At 50.4% G+C, this 19385-nt stretch overlaps 2 protein-coding genes across 2 annotated transcripts in view; both read left to right on the forward strand.

Annotated features, from left to right (window-relative positions):
* The window catches only part of smg1 (SMG1 nonsense mediated mRNA decay associated PI3K related kinase), a 61142-nt gene extending 56923 nt beyond the window's left edge, over positions 1 to 4219 (forward strand). Inside the window, exons 43-49 of the mRNA XM_084461030.1 lie at positions 1 to 82; positions 1157 to 1384; positions 1613 to 1824; positions 2011 to 2111; positions 3330 to 3509; positions 3653 to 3759; positions 3881 to 4219. The exon at positions 1 to 82 is cut by the window's left edge and continues 98 nt beyond it. Coding sequence (XP_084317156.1) covers positions 1 to 82; positions 1157 to 1384; positions 1613 to 1824; positions 2011 to 2111; positions 3330 to 3509; positions 3653 to 3759; positions 3881 to 3958 — 988 coding nt within the window. The 3' untranslated portion in view covers positions 3959 to 4219. The remainder of the gene's footprint in view (positions 83 to 1156; positions 1385 to 1612; positions 1825 to 2010; positions 2112 to 3329; positions 3510 to 3652; positions 3760 to 3880) is intronic.
* Positions 4220 to 6843: 2624 nt separating this feature from the next.
* On the forward strand, positions 6844 to 18358 carry arl6ip1 (ARL6 interacting reticulophagy regulator 1). The gene is made up of 6 exons (XM_084461039.1): positions 6844 to 6911; positions 10138 to 10271; positions 13160 to 13279; positions 14703 to 14820; positions 15180 to 15264; positions 17233 to 18358. Exons 1-6 carry the CDS (start codon positions 6879 to 6881, stop codon positions 17349 to 17351), a joined length of 609 nt encoding a protein of 202 aa, XP_084317165.1. The 5' UTR covers positions 6844 to 6878; the 3' UTR covers positions 17352 to 18358.
* The last annotated feature ends 1027 nt before the right edge of the window (positions 18359 to 19385 follow it).

Genomic DNA, 19385 nt, shown 5'->3' on the forward strand with positions numbered 1-19385 from the left:
GCGCTGTCAGCAGACCTGCTCGTACGCCGCCCAGTTCAGCACCAGCGTGACCCCTCTGGAGCTGCAGCTGCTGCACCGCCTGGTCTGTGACCCCTGACCCCGACGCCTTCCCCTCACCCTCCCGCCTCGCCTCATCTCCCCCCGCCTTCTAACCCTAACCCTGACCCCTCACCCTCCCGCCTCGCCTCATCTCCCCCCGCCTTCTAACCCTAACCCTGACCCCTCACCCTCCCGCCTCGCCTCATCTCCCCCCGCCTTCTAACCCTAACCCTGACCCCGACGCCTTCCCCTCACCCTCCCCCCGCCTTCTAACCCTAACCCTGACCCCTGACCCCGACGCCTTCCCCTCACCCTCCCCCCGCCTTCTAACCCTAACCCTGACCCCTGACCCCGACGCCTTCCCCTCACCCTCCCCCCGCCTTCTAACCCTAACCCTGACCCCTGACCCCGACGCCTTCCCCTCACCCTCCCCCCGCCTTCTAACCCTAACCCTGACCCCTGACCCCGACGCCTTCCCCTCACCCTCCCCCCGCCTTCTAACCCTAACCCTGACCCCTCACCCTCCCGCCTCGCCTCATCTCCCCCCGCCTTCTAACCCTAACCCTGACCCCGACGCCTTCCCCTCACCCTCCCCCCGCCTTCTAACCCTAACCCTGACCCCTCACCCTCCCGCCTCGCCTCATCTCCCCCCGCCTTCTAACCCTAACCCTGACCCCTCACCCTCCCCCCGCCTTCTAACCCTGACCCTGACCCCGACGCCTTCCCCTCACCCTCCCGCCTCGCCTCATCTCCCCCCGCCTTCTAACCCTGACCCCTGACCCCGACGCCTTCCCCTCACCCTCCCCCCGCATTCTAACCCTAACCCTGACCCCTCACCCTCCCGCCTCGCCTCGTCATCTTCCCCCGCCCCCAGGCTATAACTAGCCAGTCATGGAAGTGCTATATTTGTGATGCTAATCACCAGCAAAGGATGGACATTACAGCAACTCTTATCCATGATGCCCCCCCCGGTGTGTGTGTGTGTGTGCGTGTGTGCGTGTGTGCGTGTGTGCGTGCGTGTGTGCGTGCGCGTGCGTGAACATTGACCTATTAAAATCACAGCAGAAGAAAAAATGTGTGCGCGCAATTTTTTAACTTGTGTGCATGCGTTTCCCAGAATCCCGCGTTGGACCTGCCCATTGGCGGCCCTGATTGGCTGCTGTGCGCCCAGAAGCACCTGAGCCAGGAGCTGGCCTCCCAGGGGGCCGTGCAGGAGGAGCGGGAGCAGCAGCTGGACGCGGCCAGCGAGGCGCAGCAGCTGCTGGTGGACGCCATCAAGGGCATCCTGTCCAATCACAACCGCCAGCTGGCCGACCTCAAGCACCTGCTGCGGGCCATGGCCAAGGTACACACACACACACACACACACGCGCGTACTGTACACACACAGCACCTGCTTATGGTTTTACACAAACACGCTGCACCTGTTTCTGTCACGGTGGGAGGCTTACACACACACACACACACACACACACACACACACACCATCTCCCGCTTGTCCGAGCCAAGGTCCTACACACAGACTGGCTGTCCAGCACACACAATCCTGCTGACCCCCCCCCCCCCCCCCCAGGACGAGGAGAGCGCGCTGGCGGAGGGCGAGGAGGTGGCCTACGACGGCAGCGTGCGGCAGTTCCTGTCGGAGTACAAGGCGTGGCAGGACAACGTGCAGGTGGTGCTGTTCACCGTGGTGCAGGCCAGCGGTCAGCCACGCAGCCCGGAGCAGCTGGAGCTGCTGCAGGAGATCCCCGCCACGCTCAGGGAGCTGCGCACGCAGAGCCAGAGGTCACACGCCTGACCCTCACACACACACACACACACACACACACACACGCTCAGGGAGCTGCGCACGCAGAGCCAGAGGTCACACGCCTGACCCTGAGACACACACACACACTTTTTAAGAAATGCGCAAGATGGTGCAGGCGTTAACGATGTACACACTCTCACCTTGTTCTTCCCTCCCTGCAGTGTGTATAACGGGCTGGTGGGCTTTGCGTCGCCGCTGGTGACTGAGAGAGGCAGCGACTGCAGCAGTCCCACCTCCACAGCTCAGACCAGCTTCGCCGCAGGTACGCCCACCTCACTCTGCCCCCCTCCCTCCCTCTGCCCCCTCCCTCACCCTGCCCCCTCCCTCACCCTGCCCCCTCCCTCACTCTGCCCCCTCCCTCACTCTGCCCCCTCCCTCACTCTGCCCCCTCCCTCACTCTGCCCCCTCCCTCACCCTGCCCCCTCCCTCCCTCTGCCCCCTCCCTCACCCTGCCCCCTCCCTCCCTCTGCCCCCTCCCTCACGCTGCCCCCTCCCTCACCCTGCCCCCTCCCTCACCCTGCCCCCTCCCTCCCTCTGCCCCCTCCCTCACCCTGCCCCCTCCCTCACTCTGCCCCCCTCCCTCACTCTGCCCCCCTCCCTCACCCTGCCCCCTCCCTCACTCTGCCCCCTCCCTCACCCTGCCCCCTCCCTCACTCTGCCCCCTCCCTCCCTCTGCCCCCCTCCCTCACTCTGCCCCCCTCCCTCACCCTGCCCCCTCCCTCACTCTGCCCCCTCCCTCACTCTGCCCCCTCCCTCCCTCTGCCCCCTCCCTCCCTCTGCCCCCCTCCCTCACTCTGCCCCCTCCCTCACTCTGCCCCCTCCCTCACTCTGCCCCCTCCCTCACGCTGCCCCCTCCCTCCCTCTGCCCCCTCCCTCACGCTGCCCCCTCCCTCACTCTGCCCCCTCCCTCCCTCTGCCCCCTCCCTCACTCTGCCCCCTCCCTCACGCTGCCCCCTCCCTCACCCTGCCCCCTCCCTCACGCTGCCCCCTCCCTCCCTCTGCCCCCCTCCCTCCCTCTGCCCCCTCCCTCACGCTGCCCCCTCCCTCACTCTGCCCCCTCCCTCACCCTGCCCCCTCCCTCACCCTGCCCCCTCCCTCACCCTGCCCCCTCCCTCACCCTGCCCCCTCCCTCACGCTGCCCCCTCCCTCCCTCTGCCCCCCTCCCTCACTCTGCCCCCTCCCTCACTCTGCCCCCCTCCCTCACTCTGCCCCCTCCCTCACTCTGCCCCCTCCCTCACTCTGCCCCCTCCCTCACGCTAGCCCCTCCCTCACTCTGCCCCCTCCCTCCCTCTGCCCCCTCCCTCACTCTGCCCCCTTCCTCACTCTGCCCCCTCCCTCCCTCTGCCCCCTCCCTCACTCTGCCCCCTCCCTCACTCTGCCCCCTCCCTCACTACCAGGAAAATGGCGTCGTCATGTGACCGGGACATTTGGTTTGTGTGTTGAGTGAGCGCTTCATTCGTCCCCCCTCTCCTCCCTCCAGCGGTGCGGTGCAGCGGCGTCAAGACCCAGCCGGACTCCATGTCCCAGAATGCTCGCAAGCCCCTCCTCCCCCGTAACCTGGGCACCCCTGCGGACACCCCACCCAGCACGCTACTGCTGACCAGCAAAGGCCTGAACCCCAGCCCCAAGCGGGCCGTGCGCGACCCCAAAACAGGACGAGGTCGGTGGGGGAGGGGGGGACCTCACCTGACCTGTTGCTGGGACAGTTGTTTTGTATCGGGAGTCATGGTCATGTTGTTTTGTGGTCTGGTTCGCATGGGAAGTTGTCCTGAACGTTTTGTTGTGGCTGTTTTGGCACGGCAGCTGTCCAGGAGAGGAACTCGTACGCGGTGGGCGTGTGGAAGCGGGTGAAGGCCAAGCTGGAGGGGAGAGACGTGGACCCCAACAGGCGGATGAGCGTCACCGAGCAGGTACAACACATTAGTATACCATGTTGACTTGCCTGACTTACCGGAGGCAAGTGCACTTTGTGAAGTGTAACCTCCTGTTTTCCCTCGTTGGTGATTGGTGTTTTTGACTGTCCCTCCCCAGGTGGACTACGTCATCAAGGAAGCCACCAATGTAGACAACCTGGCCCAGTTGTACGAGGGCTGGACAGCCTGGGTGTGAACGGGGACACCGCTTGATCTCTTTGGTCCAGCGAAGGTTAGACGTCCAACCAGAATCCACCGGGTCTGGGGCGAAGGAGCCGCGCAGCATCCGCCTGCTGCTCAATGGGGGGAGGCAGGGGAGGGTGGACGCCTACACCACGCCCCCCCCTCAACCTGGGGTACACCCCCACCGTGGCTCCGCCGCAACCATCACCCCCCGATCCCGCTGACACCACGCCTCCGGGGTCTGCACCGTCTCCCACGCGGTGTTCGAACGGGGGGGAGCTGTGCGGGACGGGGAGGGGGGGGGAGGGGGAGGGGGAGGGGAGCGGGGGGAGGTGTGACCACAAAAGTACCCTCTCTCTGCTTTGAGAACCCTTTCCTCCCATCCCCAACCCCCACCCACGATCACCACCGCCCCTGTCGATTAAACAACGAACACGACTGAAGGGATCGTCGCAGGGAGGAAACGGGACCTTAAACGGGCGTCGGCCTGGCCTCGTCATCCCGTCCCTTTTAGAGCAGAGCCGTTTGGTTCGGACCTCAGGGGGCGGAGATCTAAGGAGCTTCCGTAGAGCCGATTGGCTGTTCCTGTTTTTCTTCAAGCTTTTCCCTGATGGTACAGTGATTGTGATTGGCCAGTGGCAGATCTACTGGTGATATGACTGGGCGGTGTGGTGTGGGTAGGAGAATCCATAAGCTCAGTGGACTCCATCAGAAGCCTGAGAGAAAATTAAGGGGAAAGACTTAATTTCTCCTCAAACATTGATGATCACAATAAAGAAGAAAATAAATCAAAAAAGTATTGTACACACACCTCTTTAGACGTGTATCGCACCAAATTTCACCGAAAAAAATGTCAAGTAGAGATGGGTTTTGGAGGAGATTCACGGTCGTGTTTTTGAATGTCTTTGGCACTGGTTATAAGCAGCTTCACGTTGGCTCTTCTTGCCGTCTGAAGTTGTACATTTTTGGGTTGATTTCTGGATGGACTGAGGACAAAATAGAGAGAGTTTAAGTGTATCAAGGGGTGAAATCTTGACTGAGGGAAATCCGTTTCTAATACTATTTCTTAAAATGTGCATCTTTAATCTTTGTGTATTGTAGGCTTTTCTCCTAATCCCTTCTTTGACAATAACCTTAAATAAATTTGCTGCCTTTTTTTGAGCTGCCTGTGCAAACCCCCCTGCTATGTATCCCCCTCTCCTATACCTTAACCCTAACCTAACCCTCTCCTATACCTTAACCCTAACCTAACCCTCTCCTATAGCTTAACCCTAACCTAACCCTCTCCTATAGCTTAACCCTAACCTAACCCTCTCCTATACCTTAACCCTAACCTAACCCTCTCCTATACCTTAACCCTAACCTAACCCTCTCCTATAGCTTAACCCTAACCTAACCCTCTCCTATAGCTTAACCCTAACCTAACCCTCTCCTATAGCTTAACCCTAACCTAACCCTCTCCTATAGCTTAACCCTAACCTAACCCTCTCCTATAGCTTAACCCTAACCTAACCCTCTCCTATAGCTTAACCCTAACCTAACCCTCTCCTATAGCTTAACCCTAACCTAACCCTCTCCTATAGCTTAACCCTAACCTAACCCTCTCCTATAGCTTAACCCTAACCTAACCCTCTCCTATACCTTAACCCTAACCTAACCCTCTCCTATAGCTTAACCCTAACCTAACCCTCTCCTATACCTTAACCCTAACCTAACCCTCTCCTATAGCTTAACCCTAACCTAACCCTCTCCTATAGCTTAACCCTAACCTAACCCTCTCCTATAGCTTAACCCTAACCTAACCCTCTCCTATAGCTTAACCCTAACCTAACCCTCTCCTATACCTTAACCCTAACCTAACCCTCTCCTATAGCTTAACCCTAACCTAACCCTCTCCTATACCTTAACCCTAACCTAACCCTCTCCTATAGCTTAACCCTAACCTAACCCTCTCCTATAGCTTAACCCTAACCTAACCCTCTCCTATAGCTTAACCCTAACCTAACCCTCTCCTATAGCTTAACCCCAAGTCCTATAGCTTGCGTTTTACTACTCTTGACTTTCTAGTTTTACATTTTTAGTGGGAGAAGTACATAAAGTCGTGATGTTTTTGGTGGTGGTGCAAACTTGTTATTTCTTAAAGATTTTATTCGTTTCTGTTTGATGCCAAATAAACGTGGATTTAAAGCGACCCTGGTTTCCTTGCTGTTCAACCTCGCTGTTTGGAGTGGAGTCGTCCAGGGGTTGTGTTGTGTGAATGTGCTTAACTAGTTGTACAGAAGTACAGTTTGCAGTATCAACGTAAAGTGAGGCTAAAGTGACAGTTGCTAGAGCATCCTGCTGAAACACCGGCTTAGATTTTTGAAGGGAATGTGCGCAGTCCCTTTTAAATGTGGGCAAAACATATAATCTTGTTGACCGTTGACACAGACCTGATTCTTCCAGAAATGGTTCTAGCTGACTGCAAGCTGTGAAAGTGCACACTCCAGTTCATCCACACAATCCGATCCAATAACGATGAGAATCTAAAAACAGAGGGACCATTCATTCCATTTCATTAGCCATCTAATTCCAATCAACCAATCAAGGCGATACATTGATGGCAGGAGGTTAGCTCAAATTGGTTGAGCGTTCGCGTATCAATCAATCAATCAATCAATCAATCAATCAATCAAAGCTTTATTTGTAAAGCGGATTTCATACCCAGACGCAACACAACGCGCTTTACAGAGTATCATGCGAGAGGAAGCGTAATCTCGGCCCGCATCCTCCAATAAACATGTCATGCTATCTTCTACATAATGACAAATCATTGAATCATTGATAAAAGCGTGTCCTCGCAGAACTACATTTCCCATAAAACCTGGCGCGATGACGCTCTCGGTCTGAGATAAAAACATCCTGAAAACTGTAGTTCATCAACACTGCTCGCCATGGCTGAGGACAACAAGAGCGCCAACATACTCGTACGTATCAATGAGAAATAAGATGGCTGGTTTTAACGTTGGTCTCAGGCTACAGCAACAACGTTAGCTAGGTTAACTGGGTTAGAGAGAACATTAGCATTAGCTAGCTCAACTGGGTTAGAGAGCATTAGCATTAGCTAGCTCAACTGGGTTAGAGATAGCATTAGCATTAGCTAGCTCAACTGGGTTAGAGAACATTAGCTAGCTCAACTGGGTTAGAGAGCATTAGCATTAGCTAGCTCAACTGGGTTAGAGAACATTAGCTAGCTCAACTGGGTTAGAGAACATTAGCATTAGCTAGCTCAACTGGGTTAGAGCTAACATTAGCATTAGCTAGCTCAACTGGGTTAGAGATATCATTAGCATTAGCTAGCTCAACTGGGTTAGAGAACATGAGCATTAGCTAGCTCAACTGGGTTAGAGAACATTAGCATTAGCTAGCTCAACTGGGTTAGAGAACATGAGCATTAGCTAGCTCAACTGGGTTAGAGAACATGAGCATTAGCTAGCTCAACTGGGTTAGAGAACATGAGCATTAGCTAGCTCAACTGGGTTAGAGAACATGAGCATTAGCTAGCTCAACTGGGTTAGAGAACATTAGCATTAGCTAGCTCAACTGGGTTAGAGAACATTAGCATTAGCTAGCTCAACTGGGTTAGAGAACATTAGCTAGCTCAACTGGGTTAGAGAACATTAGCATTAGCTAGCTCAACTGGGTTAGAGAACATTAGCTAGCTCAACTGGGTTAGAGAGCATTAGCATTAGCTACATGACAGTCTTTGCTCTCCTGGTGAGACGTTTAATGTGTATCTAATGGAGCTGGCTTGCTAGCACGTTGATGGCTCGCCTGGCTAGTTGGTCTAGCTGATCCATACTTGGTGCTGATCCATACTTGGTGCTGATCCATACTTGGTCTAGCTGATCCATACTTGGTCTAGCTGATCCATACTTGGTGCTGATCCATACTTGGTGCTGATCCATACTTGGTCTAGCTGATCCATACTTGGTGCTGATCCATACTTGGTTCTATACTAAACTGCGGCTCCCTACTAAATTAGCAAAGCTAGCACCACGCTAGCCAGCTAGCTAACTGGATACCAGCAGCAGAGGCGGGTGGGTGCTAGCTACCGTTAGCTAGGCTAGCTATTACAAGTACAAGACGGTTATCACCACGTTAACGTCAGCTGGCTCAACAACTAGTGCTAAAAGTCTCGTATTACCAGTTAAAATGAGCTAGCGACTAGCTATCTAACGTTAGCATGTATAGCCGTTGGCCACTTCTGGTAGTTAGCTAACGTGAGCGAGCTCGTAGGTTCGTTAGCCTAGCGTTAGCACTAGCTAGCTAGTTAGCAAAACAGCTATGCTAAGCTAACGCAACGTTACATGGTTGCACTAGCATTAGCTAGCTAGCACCTACTACGTTAGCTCACGTTAGCTACAGCTAGCTCGGTATAGACAGTATATCAAACGTTAGCCGTGCTAATTATAGGAACCATTATATCTAGACATAATATAATAAGTCATTTAATGGGAATGAGAGTATTTAATGATGAGGTTTGGATGAACACAGCTGTGAGAATGAGCCAGCCTTAATGCGGAACTCTCTCAGCCCCGTCCTGAATGGTGCTACTGTACTGTCGCCTTCAGGGCCACTTGATTTGAACCCCCGGGCAACTCAGACGAGGGCAGCAGCTATGTAGTCAAGGTGTTTGCTGCTACTGGCGAGGAGTTAAAACGTGGTGATTGTGTAAGTGCAGCGGTTCCTGCTTTAGATCAGGAAGTGTCTCTTACAGCGCTGATTAACCCCTTTAACCCTGAAAATAACCCTAACCCTAACATTTTGAATATTAATTGGATTTTCCCTATAATACTAGAAAGCGCAATTCCTCAGCTTTCAGCAAGTGTTGGAGTGAGGATTTTTTTTAGATTTGTTAGATATTTTTTTTATATTATTAAATATTTGTTAAGATATTTTTAAAATGTTGCCGGTGACGTGGTCGTATTCAAAGGGTTAAGGCTCGTCTGGCACAGTCATACTTTAATCTGCTCACGTCATCTCTGACCGAGGGAGTCACGTGCCTTGCTATGCAGCTACAATTTCACACAGCTCGATAGGCTCTGTGCACCAGCTCCACTACTTCCTGAAAGTCACTTGGCATCTTGATTTCCTGTCCTATATGATTGGACTAAGTAATTAATCAGGTGTGCGGCAGACCCAGCGCACACCTGATTAATCACTTAATCCAATCATATTGGACAGGAAATGAAGAAACCAAGTGACTTTCAGGAAGTAGTGAAGCTGGTGCACAGGGCCTATACATGTTGAACTTATGGCGCGTTCCAGGCATCCCGTAACTCGTGTTTTTCCTACCTCCTACACGTGAAAATGCTCAGGAATGGCAGTCCAACCCGTAACTTCCCACCCGGCAACTGGGAGTAAATCGATCTGTACGAGTTCACGGGTGGGAAGTTACGGGTTTGACTGCCATTCCAGAGCATTTTCACGTGTAGGAGGTCGGAAAAACACGAGTTACGGGATGCCTGGAACGCACCATTAGACTCTCAGGGCCTTTCAACCAGTTGTCCATTTTAGAGACATTGCCGTAACACTTGAAATGTCCATTCACTCAGCTCTCAAAAACGTCAATGTGCAGTTGGATGTTCTTAGTGGTTGAGTCTGCTCTCTGACACCTCGCTGAACAACCAAGCATGTTTAGGGATGTAGCTAACTAACTGACTTGAAGTCAGGGGTACGTTGGTACAAGAGTTATTGAAATTACAGAAATGTTGTACTTTTCCACTAATCTGACCACATTTACACATTTGGCAATCTTTTATTTTCGATATGTAGCCCATGTTCTGACATTAATGACAAATTATGAATTTATGATGAGTGCTCTTTACGGCGGCCTGGTACAACAACATGGCTCACGGTCCTTCTCATTAATACAGACTCCTGCTTCCACTGTAACACAATAAGCCAGACTGTGGTGAGACCTATATTGTTACAAACTGCCACGCCTCCTCGTGGACTTTGGCAGTTGTGACCATGTTGCTTTCAGCAGTTGTGTGTGACTTCATCAGTGTTCATAATGAGCCTATGTTCCTCCTGTAAGGAAAACCCTGCAAAGCGGGTTAACTTGAGAGAAGCCCTCTGGTTACCTGCCTAAGCCACAGTTAGTTCTTCATCTTTCTTTGGTGTGTGTGTGTGCCCATCTCCATCCAGGCCCAGGAGACGGCCCAGCTGGAGGAGCAGCTCCAGGGCTGGGGGGAGGTGATCTTGGCTGGGGACCAGGTGGTGCGCTGGGAGAAGCCGTGGTTCCCCGGGGCCCTGATTGGAGCCACCACTGTGATCTTCATGTGAGTGCAGCACACCCCAAACCCTAACCCTAACCCCACAGATACACTCCTGCTCCTTTCCCATCACACTTGTAGGGCTGCACCCTTTGTTTCCTCACACATGTGCAAATGGGAACAGTCAGACGCACGCATGGCCATGGCACACTGTCACTCTAACCCTAACCCAGTCAGACACACGCATGGCCATGGCACACTGTCACTCTAACCCTAACCCAGTCAGACACACGCATGGCCATGGCACACTGTCACTCTAACCCTAACCCAGTCAGACGCACGCATGGCCATGGCACACTGTCACTCTAACTCTAACCCAGTCAGACGCACGCATGGCCATGGCACACTGTCACTCTAACCCTAACCCAGTCAGACGCACGCATGGCCATGGCACACTGTCACTCTAACCCTAACCCTACGGAAGAGCATTAGGGCCAACGACTGAGGTTTTTTATTTTTTTTATTTTAAAATAAAAGTTTAAAGTTTGAGTTAAGTCAGAATTTCTGACCTGTCCTCTTCCTCCTCCTGTCTTCTTCCTCCTCCTGTCTTCTTCCTCCTCCTGTCCTCTTCCTCCTCCTGTCCTCTTCCTCCTGTCCTCTTCTTCCTCCTCCTGTCTTCTTCCTCCTCCTGTCCTCTTCCTCCTCCTGTCCTCTTCCTCCTCCTGTCCTCTTCCTCCTCCTGTCCTCTTCCTCCTCCTGTCCTCTTCCTCCTCCTGTCCTCTTCCTCCTCCTGTCCTCTTCCTCCTCCTGTCCTCTTCTTCCTCCTCCTGTCCTCTTCTTCCTCCTCCTGTCCTCTTCTTCCTCCTCCTGTCCTCTTCTTCCTCCTCCTGTCCTCTTCTTCCTCCTCCTGTCCTCTTCTTCCTCCTCCTGTCCTCTTCTTCCTCCTCCTGTCCTCTTCCTCCTCCTCCTGTCCTCTTCTTCCTCCTCCTGTCCTCTTCTTCCTCCTCCTGTCCTCTTCCTCCTCCTGTCCTCTTCCTCCTCCCGTCCTCTTCCTCCTCCTGTCCTCTTCTTCCTCCTCCTGTCCTCTTCTTCCTCCTCCTGTCCTCTTCTTCCTCCTCCTGTCCTCTTCTTCCTCCTCCTGTCCTCTTCCTCCTCCTGTCCTCTTCCTCCTCCTCCTGTCTTCTTCCTCCTCCTGTCCTCTTCCTCCTCCTGTCCTCTTCCTCCTCCTGTCCTCTTCCTCCTCCTGTCCTCTTCTTCCTTCTGTCCTCTTCTTCCTTCTGTCCTCTTCCTCCTCCTCCTGTCCTCTTCCTCCTGTCCTCTTGTCCTCTTCCTCCTGTCCTCTTCCTCCTCTTCCTCCTCCTCCTCTTCTCCTCTTCCTCTTCCTCCTCCTCCTGTCCGCTTCCTCCTCCTCCTGTCCTCTTCCTCCTCCTGTCCTCTTCCTCCTCCTGTCCTCTTCCTCCTCCTCTCTAGATGCCTGTACTGTTTGTCAGGTTCCTCTTCCCAACAATATCTCTGTCACTTCTCAATATCTCTGTCACTTCTCAATATCTCTGTCACTTCTCAATATCTCTGTCACTTCTCAATATCTCTGTCACTTCTCAATATCTCTGTCACTTCTCTATATCTCTGTCACTTCTCTATATCTCTGTCACTTCTCTATATCTCTGTCACTTCTCTATATCTCTGTCACTTCTCTATATCTCTGTCACTTCTCTATATCTCTGTCACTTCTCTATATCTCTGTCACTTCTCTATATCTATGTCACTTCTCTATATCTCTGTCACTTCTCTATATCTCTGTCACTTCTCTATATCTCTGTCACTTCTCTATATCTCTGTCACTTCTCTATATCTATGTCACTTCTCTTAACGGTTGGTAAAGGCAGTCTTCAAGGCAGCACAGCTGTCACACTAGGCCCACTGATTTCTCAGTCATCCCTCTTTATGGCAACATGGCGGATGGCAATCAGTGATTCCCATTCCACAGCACATCGTTGGTCACAAGGCGTTCTGTTGCTCCTGAGCTTGCTGCCACTATCGGGGACTAGACTTCCTCCTCCTGTCCTCTTCCTCCTCCTGTCCTCTTCCTCCTCCTGTCCTCTTCCTCCTCCTCCTGTCCTCTTCCTCCTCCTGTCCTCTTCCTCCTCCTGTCCTCTTCCTCCTCCTGTCCCACAAGGCGTTCTGTTGCTCCTGAGCTTGCTGCCACTATCGGGGACTAGATTGTGCACGTGATAGTTTCGGTCGGGTAGCCTGTGTAGTTTCTTACATTAAATGCAAATCCAGACCAAAATACATTGAACATTCGCTAGGGTTAGGGTTAGGGTTAGGGTTAGGGTTAGGGTTAGGGTTAGGGTTAAATAGTTTCATTATGTTTCGGAATATGAACTTGTATATTGGTGTTGGAATATGAACTTGTTTATTAGTGTTGGAATATAAACTTGTTTATTAGTGTTGGAATGTGAACTTGTTTATTAGTGTTGGAATATGAACTTGTTTATTAGTGTTGGAATATAAACTTGTTTATTAGTGTTGGAATGTGAACTTGTTTATTAGTGTTGGAATATGAACTTGTATATTGGTGTTGGAATATGAACTTGTTTATTAGTGTTGGAATATGAACTTGTTTATTAGTGTTGGAATGTGAACTTGTTTATTAGTGTTGGAATGTGAACTTGTTTATTAGTGTTGGAATATAAACTTGTTTATTAGTGTTGGAATATGAACTCGTTTATTAGTGTTGGAATGTGAACTTGTTTATTAGTGTTGAAATATGAACTTGTTTATTAGTGTTGAAATATGAACTTGTTTGTTAGTGTTGGAATGTGAACTTGTATATTGGTGTATAGGATATGTTTGACAAAGTTTATCAGATCAACCCCTTTGCACAGTCACTGATTGTCCTCCCTTTTTTTCCGTGGTGTATTTGGACTTCTCTCCCCCCCTCTCTCCGGCAGGCTGATCTACTACCTGGACCCGTCGGTGCTGACCGGGCTGTCCTGCTCCGTCATGCTGCTGTGCCTGGCCGACTACCTGGTGCCCACCCTGGCCCCCCGGGTCTTCGGCGCCAACAAGTGGTGAGACTGGGAGATGATAAAACATGGAGATTGGTACTTCCTCTGGTATCAGTCACTCAAAACACCAGCGCCAGCAGTTCTGGAGGTACAATAGTAACGTAGGCGGTCTCTGTTTCCTTGGAGCACCTGCACCGCTTGAGTTTTGCTGGTCAACAACAAGCTTGAGTAATGGCAGCCGCGGAAGACGCCGCAATAATACCAAAGAAAGATTGGAGAGGGAATGAGAATAATTGTTAGCCCCAGATACAATTAATTATGTTCGCTCTGGTACCAAGTGCAGCTAGATATAGGATAATGTTAGCTAGCTGGTAATGGATAGTATTCCCATCCATTAAAATTCCTTGACAATACATTACAATTGTGAATTGTCCCCAACACCGAGAAGAAAAATAAAAAATTGGCTGTATTGCCCAGCCCTAGTCAAATGTCCTTTGGGCACACATTAGCAATCCTTAATTGCCAAATGTGAGCACCTCAATTTTGGAGAACTGAACCCATACAACTTATGTTGGTATATCACATATTGGTATATCACATACTGGTGTTAGGGCTTGGTCCTCTAGTCTAGTCCACATCTGTTGAATAGCCAGCACTATAGTTTTTCATCGTGCCGTGACACTTGTCAGGTGTGTGGGTGCGTTTTCTCTATGGCCTCTCACGCTTGCCCTCTCCTTCCCACCCTCTCTCTTCCTTTCCGCCTTGCTCTGGCACAGGGGGAAACCGGACACTCGGGGTCCAGGATTGAGTGACAGCCTGCAGTTGCTATAGCGATACCCTCTGGTGTTGGGGCTCACCCAGCAACCGTCTGTCAACAGAGCAGGGCTAGCTAACCCCCCCCCCCCCCCCCCCCTCACAGCCTCCATCTCTTGTGGTGACTGCATGCACACCGCACACGGCACAGCAGAAATCTGGAGCTAGATGGAAATTGGAAATGGTGCACAACGATAGTTTTCCACACATAGACACGTGTTCCTATTCCAAAAGAATAACTTCATGTTGAAAACATTGCGTCCCTCCCCATGTCTTCTAGTTCTCCTGTAAGGATGGACCATGGGAGTTGGGACTTGAGCGTAGAAAGTTCTGTACATGGGGCTCGCTGAATGGCGTCTGGTGTTTCTCTGCTTATTTCTAGTGCATTTGACTATAGACTAATGCAACCTGTCCAAGTAGATTCAAGTCAAGACTTAAATGGCTAAGTCTGTTGCTGGCCAGCTCTTTCCGCTCAGCCAACCCAAGATTAGCGAAGTCTGACCCGAAGAGAGGTAGAGACGTGGGGCCATTTTGTGTCTGGTCATTGCCCTGTCTGACCCCTAACGCCAGGTCTCGTGAATAAGGTCACTTCATTAGTCATTTAGCAGACAGATCCCAGGAGATGCCATAGATGTGAATAAAACCTTGTCCCCCCCCATTTCTACCTCAACAGGACCACCGAGCAGCAGCAGCGCTTCCACGAGATCTGTGGCAACCTGGTGAAGACTCAGCGCCGTGTGCTCGGCTGGTGGAAACGCCTCTTCGCCCTCAAGGAGGAGAAGCCCAAAATGGTACGTTCCAACACACCTGCACTTATGGCGCGTTCCAGGCAACCCGTAACTCGTGTTTTTCCGACCTCCTACACGTGAAAATGCTCTGGAATGGCAGTCAAACCCGTAACTTCCCACCCGTGAACTCGTACAGATCGATGTACTCCCAGTTGCCGGGTGGGAAGTTACGGGTTTGACTGCCATTCCAGAGCATTTTCACGTGTAGGAGGTCGGAAAAACACGAGTTACGGGTTGCCTGGAACGCGCCATTACATCTGCAAATGGGCCACGCATCACATCACGTGAATCTGTCAAGTTGACGTGTTTCCATTCTCATCCAATCCATGTTAACAAGCCTTCTGTCGCGTTCTCTCCCACAGTACTTTGCATCGGTGATCAGCAGTCTGGTGGCGGTGGCGTGGATCGGACAGCAGGTCCACAACCTGTTCCTCACCTACCTGATCGGTACGTAGCGTGATTCATATAACGTCATATACACATTGCACTACAAGGATTTATAGGTTATTTAACACGACACCAATCGGTTATGATATCATACTCTCACTAGCCATTCAATTAAAAAAAGAGGAGAATCATTCTGTCATTCGAGGCCAAGGGTTAACTTGTCTGCTTCCAGCTTTGTCAACATCTCTGTCCTTTTTGGGTGAATGGTTAACTGTGCTGACAGGCGTAGGGGCTTGGCAGCAGTGTTAGGAGTAACTGAGGGTTAGGGTTAGAGAGAGAATTCGGGCTTATGTGCGCACTTCAGCGGTGTGGGTATCAACTGGCCTGGTCACCAGAGACCCGTCATAGTACGGAAAATTAGTACTGAAACAGTTTCAAATAAAACATAATAGACCCAATGAATCGATGCCATTTGTCGGAGTTGGATTTGTTCTTGTAGACGATTTATTTTACTGGCACCAATCCGACCCATTCAAATATCGCATTTTGCAAAAACAAGGTCGCAAATGTGATCAATTTGGTCTCAGTTTTGAACCCTGGTATAAAATGTTGGTATATAGATGAAAGATTGAGCTGTGTTGGGATATAGATGAAAGATTGAGCTGTGTTGGGATATAGATGAAAGGTTGAGCTGTGTTGGGATATAGATGAAAGGTTGAGCTGTGTTGGGATATAGATGAAAGGTTGAGCAGTGTTGGGATATAGATGAAAGGTTGAGCTGTGTCAGTGGATGTGCAAAGGTTCTCTGTAAGGGTGTCTTATCGCCTTTCTCACTTTATGGTTTGGTTTCTGACTCACTGGCATATGTAGAAAGAAGGAAGCCAATCTTCTGAAGGAAATGGGGCATGTTTCCATTGGTGGTTGACTGGTGTCTGGTTTGAGGTGTGAATGACGGAAGTGTTGGTTGTCATGTCTTCCTGTTTGTTACAAGCCTCCTGTGTACCAAGGCCAACCTCAGAGTGAACTGGGCTCAGTATTCAGGCCAATACTGGCAATACAAGCTGAACGACATAATTAGCACTTTCCAGGGATTTCAAATGTAAGAGTATTAACCCCATTGTTCATGACTAACTGGCCATGTCTAGCCAACCTAACTTGACCTAGTTAACCCTAACCCTAGCCATATGAAGGGGTGATTTAAATGGTTCTGACATCAGGCTTATATCAGGCTGTCAGTTACAGTAGAGTTGAAGCTGCTTTTAAGATGCATTTGAACCCTTTAGCTAATTGTATGACCTTTAGTATTGAAAAGGGCCTTTCTGAGGCATTGAGACGGTGGGAGCTGCTCTAGTGTCCTGTCCCTCCCGGAGGGGGGCCCAACCAATGACTTGGCTTCCCCCCATTTGTTTGGAGCTCTTCAATAACTGGCATGGTTCAGTTGTTTCCATCCAACTCGTAGACTCTTGCTGAATCATGTTGGATCCTCCCCAGGGACTCTGCCAGTAGGGTGCAGTGTGATATTTAAACAAGTCCAACTGGTTTGTCTCACTGAACTCTGGGGATACACTAGTGAGAGGAGAGTTGAGACTTGTCTGTTTTCTTCCTGATCCATTGTCTTAATTTACCCAACAATCCAGAATGAGGGGACAGAGAACATGAAGTGTCATTGGCCGGGTTTCCCCAATAAGGAACCCTTCTTAAGCAACCCTTTGTATGGGAGTTAAGAAGTACTTTGGAGTTAAGTGCTTCTTAAACCGTTCGGGAAACCCGGCCATTGTCATTCATTTGCTTTATTCTCCTCCAATGCCAGCATATAACCTTTGTTTTCCTCACACATTACAACTAAGCCTGCGTAATTCTGTTCGATAACCAACCGATAAATGCAGGCTTTTATTTGTCTGTCCTTCCAAGCATGGCCATCTAGGGCGTGACACTGCAACTTTCCCCCGGGGACCAATAAAATACTTGCCCACGTACCCTTCCCACCATCTAGTGACCAAGGACTGTGCATTTCCTGTCTGTCCTCAGTGAGCTTCCTGCTCCTCCTGCCCGGCCTCAACCAGCATGGCATCATCAGCAAGTACGCCAGCATGGCCAAGAGGGAGATCAACAAGCTGCTCAAACAGAAGGAGAAGAAGAACGAGTAACTGGCCGCGGAGAAGAGGAGACCCGGAGACGGACGACGAATAACGGAGAATACGGCGAAGAACAAAGTAATGCTACGAAAAGAAGAAATTAGAACAGCAGATGGAGGTCGCTGCAGCCCCCCCCCCCCCCCCCCCCCCCCCGCTCTCTCAGCTCTCGTTGGAAATCCCACTCAACTAGTAAGGGGGAGGTTTGAACATAAAATGTTTCACACGCATGCAGCCACCACATGGATTCTTGGTTATGTAATGTGTGACTGGTAATGTTTCTCAGTCCTCACTCATGCTGCGTAGAGCACACTGAGGCACTCAAGCCCTCCCTCTCTCTCTCTCACACACACATACTGTCTTCCCTTATGATCTTCTTACTTAAGTATAAACACGTTTAAGATGCCAGTCACTAATGCTTTATTGCTTTTTAAGCCATTCCCTTTTTGTTAAGTCTGAGTAAGCGACTACTGAGCATCTTTGTGGCAATGGTGCACATTATTATCTCTCTCATTATTATCTCACAGACTCACACTTATCACTTGAGTTTGAGCAGCTTGTTTTTGTGATGGACTGACTGTAAGCTTACCATTGTTTGTTTCTGGAGACTGGGACTGGAACGCGTTACAAACTGTTCGTCCCATTTAAAAAAAAACTAGATTCTGCTTCTCATTTTTGAAACATTGCACTGAAATCATCGAAGAAACCGAAGCCGAGTGAAAAATAAGCAGACCTGTTCCGTGAGGTGTTGTCAATGTGTGGTCGTGACGTGAGACTATCTAGAGTAGACGTTAGGCCTACTGCTGTAACGCTGCTAGCTGAACCTGCTGCGGCCCCTTTAGCCCTCAGCTTCCTTCCACCCCTGGTCTCTCCATCTCTGTTCAGGGGGTTTGTAAATACGCCTGTCCTCATTTCCCTCCTTCCACTCTTCCCCCGTTTCTCATTTTGTTTGTTTTTATTATCTTCCCGACCTGTCTTCATTTTACATGTTACAAAAATGAATAAAGTCTGATTTAAACTCATGTTGATGACTTGGTGAGTTGGTATGTATTGTTGGCTGAAGAAATTACTGTATAGAGAATTCTTGAGATTGCAATTAATACTTAAGGTCCATGAAACTGATCATTCACACTGTCCTCAGTCCTTTTCACAGTCAGGGCTGAGATCTCGAATGCTCCTGACGTGAGGGAGAGCCTCATACTTGTACATATAGTCAATTTATTTTTTACACGCATGCTAATTACAACTGTTTAGGTTGCCCAAAGCGTGGGTTCCAAGGAGAAAACATTGAGCAACATTAGACAGACAAGATACCAACATTAAAACTGTACAACAAGTTTACATCTCAGTAGTCTAGTAGGACATCTCAGTAGTCTAGTAGGACATCTCAGTAGTCTAGTAGGACATCTCAGTAGTCTAGTAGGACATCTCAGTAGTCTAGTAGGACATCTCGGTAGTCTAGTAGGACATCTCAGTAGTCTAGTAGGACATCTCAGTAGTCTAGTAGCCCACAGAAGTGAGACTTAAGCTCTCTTTTGAAAGTTCTGAGATCAGGGGCAGATCTGATGTTCCAGGATCAGGGGCAGATCTAACCCAGATAGATCAGGGGCAGATCTGTTCCATAGCCTTGGCGCTGCCACCGCGAAGGCTCGGTCTCCTCTGCTGACCATGTTTGACCGGGGGGTGTTTAAAAGTCTCTGGTCACCTGATCTCAGGGTCCTTGATGTTGAGGTGTATTGTATGAGTTCTTTGATGTCATCTGGAGCATTGAGTGCTTTATATACAAACAGGAGGGTTTTGAACTGTACTCGGCACCGGGAGCGGATGGAGGGAGGCCAGGACTGGAGAGATGTGTTCTCTCCTCTTGGTGCCCTTCAGTAGCCTAATAGCTAGTGTAACATAGTGGTGTAACGGAATGCCTAGTCGATCTGTGATCCTAGTTGACCTGTGATCCGTATGGATTGCTCCCCACGGTTCGGCATGTACTGTATGTGCACTGCAGATTAACTGCAAAATGTAAGTAAAAAATGTGTGTGGTGTGTTTTACTC

This window comes from Borostomias antarcticus, assembly GCF_949987555.1.
Source record: "Borostomias antarcticus genome assembly, chromosome: 35".
In the NCBI taxonomy this organism is placed as follows: domain Eukaryota; kingdom Metazoa; phylum Chordata; class Actinopteri; order Stomiiformes; family Stomiidae; genus Borostomias; species Borostomias antarcticus.

Excerpts from the sequence above, each read along its gene's own strand:
- arl6ip1 (XM_084461039.1), top strand. The coding sequence starts at position 6,879 with ATGGCTGAGGACAACAAGAGCGCCAACATACTC. Across the intron at positions 13,280-14,702 it reads GTCTTCGGCGCCAACAAGTG|GACCACCGAGCAGCAGCAGC; the intron begins GTGAGACTGGGA and ends CTACCTCAACAG. Across the intron at positions 14,821-15,179 it reads AGGAGGAGAAGCCCAAAATG|TACTTTGCATCGGTGATCAG; the intron begins GTACGTTCCAAC and ends TCTCTCCCACAG.